Genomic DNA, 4,871 nt, shown 5'->3' on the forward strand with positions numbered 1-4,871 from the left:
GGTGGCGCTATAACAGGCCAATGTTAAAAAGGTAGCATTTGTTCCTTGACCTAGTGGGAATATGTGTGGCAAATTTCACGGTAATCGCAAGCTGCGTTGATGATTTGAGGCATTTTGTTCAAAAACGGAGCAATCCTGCAAACTTTGGAAGCTAATATTAGCCAATCAGGATGGAATATGAAATATCAAACGGATCGGACTTGATCACATGACTATAGAGATACTGTGTACCAATTTGCGTGATTTTTGGATAAAATCTCAAGGAGTAATATCCAAAAATGTGTTTTACATAAGTCGGCCCAATGGTGGCGTTATAAAAGGCTGATGTGAAAAATGCAGGGCAAAGGTTTATCCTTAGCCTAGGGAGTGTGCTTACAAAGTTTGAAACTGATCGGTGAAGTTATAGGTAAAACCACAAATCGGCCTGTTATAGCGCCACCATGAGGCTGATTTAAAACAAATTAAGTGGCATTTCTTCCTCGGCCTAGTGGGAACGTGTGTGCGCGATTTCATGATAATTGCACTTTGCGTTTGTGATTTGAGGCATTTTGTTCAAAACGGCTCAATCCTACAAACTTTGGAAGCCAATCTTAGCCAATCAGGATGGAATATGCAAAATCGGAAAAATCTGTGTCGATCACATGACTGTCGAGATACTGCCTACCGATTTGTAGGATTTTTGGACAAAATATGTAAGAGTAGTGCACAGAAATGTGTTTTGGGAACATCGGCCACTAGGTGGCGCTAGAAAAGGCCCATTTGAAAAATTTAGGGCAGAGGTTCTAGATTGGCATCCAGGGAGTGTGTGTGCTCACTTTGGCAGCGACCGGGCCAACGGCGACTGAGATTAGGTGCACACAAACTGCGAGGACACACGCACGGACGCACGGACGGACACACGGACGGACACACGGACGGAGGGGAAAACATACTCTCCCCCATGCCTTCGGCTGGTGGAGACAATAACTCCCTGGTGATGTGGCTTTAGGTGTGGTGCACCTTTCACCTGGATTCCTAATTCTATACAGCATCGTGTGCAGCAGTGAAAGTGAAACTAGACTTTTAACTCATTATGTGACTAGGTCAGGTACGAGGTGCACCATTCACCTGGATTCCAACAATTAGGTAGAATTCAGGAACCCTTTTGTGAGTTAAACTCCTGTTAAAACTTCAAATACAACCTCAGGTATGAACTGTACAGTTATGTCTCACTGTTGTTGTTACTTATATGTTTTAGGGGATTCTTGCTGAAATGTTAGTCACACTTTTTCTCCCATATACAGTAAGTGAGATCACAATAATCTTACATGATTCTCATGGTGTCATATGAACTGCATATACTTTTCTCCTCAATAAATAAATACATATTAATACTGTCTAGATAGGCTTTAAACAAGCAACAGAGCATATCAGAATGCAAGCATGCAAGCATGCTTATAACAAAAACAATTCTTGTTATTTTAGAACAATACAATGGATTAATTTAAATGCAGCTAAACATTAAAACAAATAATGTAAAGTTATCCATTCCGTTCTCGCAATATCGTTAGGGTGATTGAACATATAATTAAATACGTTTAAAAAGTGGCTATTTAAAAAAAAGAACAAGCGATTAAGTTTGATGATTTCATGATGTTGTCTTGGACGTGAGATTTAAGCTAGAAAAAAGATCTGCCAACTCCTCCTGTAAGGAATGAGAGAGAGTAAAAAGAATGAGGATGTCAAGGCCTGTGAAAACGACCTCTATTGCCATTCCAAGTTATGCTAATAATTTTTGATGAAATGTTCTATTATGCCAGTGCAGTGCTTATATTCAACAGCATTGTTATGTTTTTCTTATTGCATTAGGATGGCATTCCAGAAACTGAGAGGAGCTCAGACTCCCACAGACCGTCTTGTCTACACCATGTACCACGGCACCGCCGTCGAAAGCGCACGCCGCATCATCATCAATGGCTTTCGCCAGTCGACCAAGGGCATGCTGGGACCTGGAGTCTACGTCAGCCGCGATCCTGAGAAGGCTGCACGATTCCCACTTCAGCCTGATGGCAGTCCTTCTGATGGCACTGATCAGGTGGTTCTTGAGCTGCGCGTGCACGTTGGCCGCGTCAAACGCATCGACCAAGACAACCACCCCTTGCAGTACACCTGGAACTCGCAGGGGTACAACACGGCCTGGGTGCCCCCCGACTGTGGCATGAAGAATGTACCAAGTGGCTTGGAGGAGGAGTGGGACTGCGTGTTTAACCCCAAGCGAGTGGAGGTCACAGGAATTGCCCTGGCAACCCGACGACATCGAGGCAGAGCTCGAAACTCTGATCGCAAATAATCCCAAAAGACCATGGAAAGAACCGGCCTGGAAAGGAGGAGCTCAGCAGAGGAAGTGATGGTATGTTTCTCTCTCTCGCGCACTCACTCAGGCACTCACTCAATCAGGCAGGCACACACGCACGCACACACGCACGCACGCACACACACACACACACACACACGCACACACACACGCACGCACGCACATATGCTGATCAAACGCATACTGTATCTCCTCTGAGCATAGTTCTTCTGTATCATGTCAATAAAACTGCCAATACTAGATTCATCCTTCTATGAACTATGTTCAGAACAGATAAGCAAAAAGAACACTACAAATACACAGGATTAAGAATATGAGGAATAAAGGGGGTTACACACTACAGGCAGTTGCCGCTACGGCTGCCGCTTGGGTCCGCGGTTACCGCCCCGCGGTGAGACACAAACACACTCACTCAGTGAGTAAACACCGCACGGTATTTCACAAAGATGAACACAATCCATCTCTCACCGCCCGCGTACGCAAGCACAACCGAGCACGCTCGCGGGGGATTTCACAAGACCGCGCCCGCTCTCCTCGCCGCCCCAAAACTTCGCTGCACGGCTGAAAAAGCCGCCCGCCTCCCATTGAAAATGAATTGCTAGGAGGCGTTGACCGCGGCTAGTGTGGAACCCCCTTTAGGATGGTGGAGGGCTTCATTTAAATGTAAAAACAATCATAATTCATATCCGCTTGCAAGCTAAACTAATCACAATAATCTCATTTTGGGGGATTTAGGATCAAAAGTACCGTTTACTGCAGACGTAAACTCAATCTATAGCTTCTTCCTACTGTATGTTAGAGAACACTGCCTTGATCTAGTAGCGTTACCAAAATATTGCACCCTCTGACATCCACACGCCCACAAAAAGAAAGAAAAAAGAAAGACAATGGTGCCTTTATCCAAGGCGCTTTACAATGATTGTACGTTACATTCACCCATTCATGCACATTGACACACCGATGGCGGAGGAAACCATGCAAGGCACCAACCTACTCATCGAGGGCTATTAGGGGTTCAGCGTCTTGTTGGAGGACACTTCGACACCAACTCTGGAGGAGTGAGAACCTTCCAACTGAGAACCTTCCGGTTCCAAAGCGGCCGGCCTACCTCCTGAGCCACTGCTCCTGTGACGACATGCAAGGCAACAACCTGCTCATCTGGAGCACTTAGGGGATCAGAGTCTTGCTCAAGGACACTTTGAGACCAACCATGGAGGAGCCCGGGATCGAACTGAGAACCTTCTGGTTCTCAAGCAACCACGCTACCTCCTCGGCCACTACCGCTGTGACGCATCCCCTGCCACTGTCACTGCCACCGATAGCGGAGGAAACCATGCAACAACCTGCTGATCCAGAGCGATTAGAGGTTCAGCGTCTTGCTCAAGGACACTTCGACCAGGATCGAACCCGGGTTCGACCGCTTTACCTCCTGAGCCACTGCCACTGTGACACACACCGTTGTGTAGCCTTTTGCACAGCCACAGCCCCTTTCCTGGGTCGGGGTATAGATATGGTATAGATATATGGACGGAAGGGAATCCCCAGGTCATGTTTAGTTACGTGCTTTTTTCGGTCTACAGCAATACTAATAATTTTTGTTCACTAATACTACTTCTATCTCTGGTCTACACTGCCTTGCTGGTTGGATCTGCTGCTCTGGTCCATGGCTAGACACCCCCCCCCCCCCCCCCCCCCCCCCCCCCGCCGGTACTGTATTCATTGTGATTGCTCTGCCTGCCTCTCAGCTGTACTGTACCTCCCTCTTTCCCAGGTGTTCCCCCCAGGTGGGTGTGGTTAAATGCCCAAACCTAACCCTAACCTTAACCTCAGTAAAACTATGCCTAAAGAAACCTAACCTTAACCCTAACCTCAACAAACGCCATTTTTTAGTTAGGTCTCAGTTTGGTTCTTTCACAACTCCTTTCTTATGGTAGGCTATGTTTAATATGTGTAATATGTGCTAAATAAAAATTCTGTTTATCTGCAGTTTAAAATAAAATACATTTCTTGAGACCTGACTTTGTCCTGTCATTATGTTGTTCGAACCAAATGAAAAGGAAGGAACGTAACATCATTACTGAATATGAGGTAAAGGAATTAAACAGAATTAGTCTACTATAATGGTTTTATTTCAGTATTCTCTATGATAAGAGCTGCCCGCTGGCCTGGTGGTCAAGGCGCGTACCATATACTAGGCTATGATGCCTGCTGGCGTCGCCGGTTCGATTCCCGATCCGGACGACCTTTGCCACATGTCATTCCCCATCTCTCTCCACATTTCCTGTTAGTCTACTGTCCTATCGAATAAAGGCATAAAAAGCCCAAAAACAAATCTTAAAAAAAAAGAAGAAAAAAAAAGAACACACAAATCTGTCTTGTTGACATGACTAGAGACAACGTGTACTGATTTGGACTGAAATTTGGACAAAATCGTAAGTAATATAGTAAACACATTTTCTTGGTGCAAAAATCAGCCTGCTTGTGGCACTATAAAAGGCCAATGTGAAAAGGGTGGCAT

General features: G+C 45.5%; 1 protein-coding gene across 1 annotated transcript; it reads left to right on the forward strand.

Annotated features, from left to right (window-relative positions):
* Positions 1-1,849: 1,849 nt before the first annotated feature.
* LOC308295786 (uncharacterized protein) lies at positions 1,850-2,329 on the forward strand (the record flags this gene model as incomplete). Its single annotated transcript, XM_080738832.1, has 1 exon — positions 1,850-2,329. The coding sequence occupies one exon, from the start codon at positions 1,850-1,852 to the stop codon at positions 2,327-2,329; it is 480 nt and encodes a 159-aa protein (XP_080594958.1).
* Between the last annotated feature and the right edge of the window lie 2,542 nt (positions 2,330-4,871).

The sequence above is a fragment of the Nannobrachium achirus genome, assembly GCF_963921795.1.
Source record: "Nannobrachium achirus genome assembly, chromosome: 12".
Lineage (NCBI taxonomy): Eukaryota > Metazoa > Chordata > Actinopteri > Myctophiformes > Myctophidae > Nannobrachium > Nannobrachium achirus.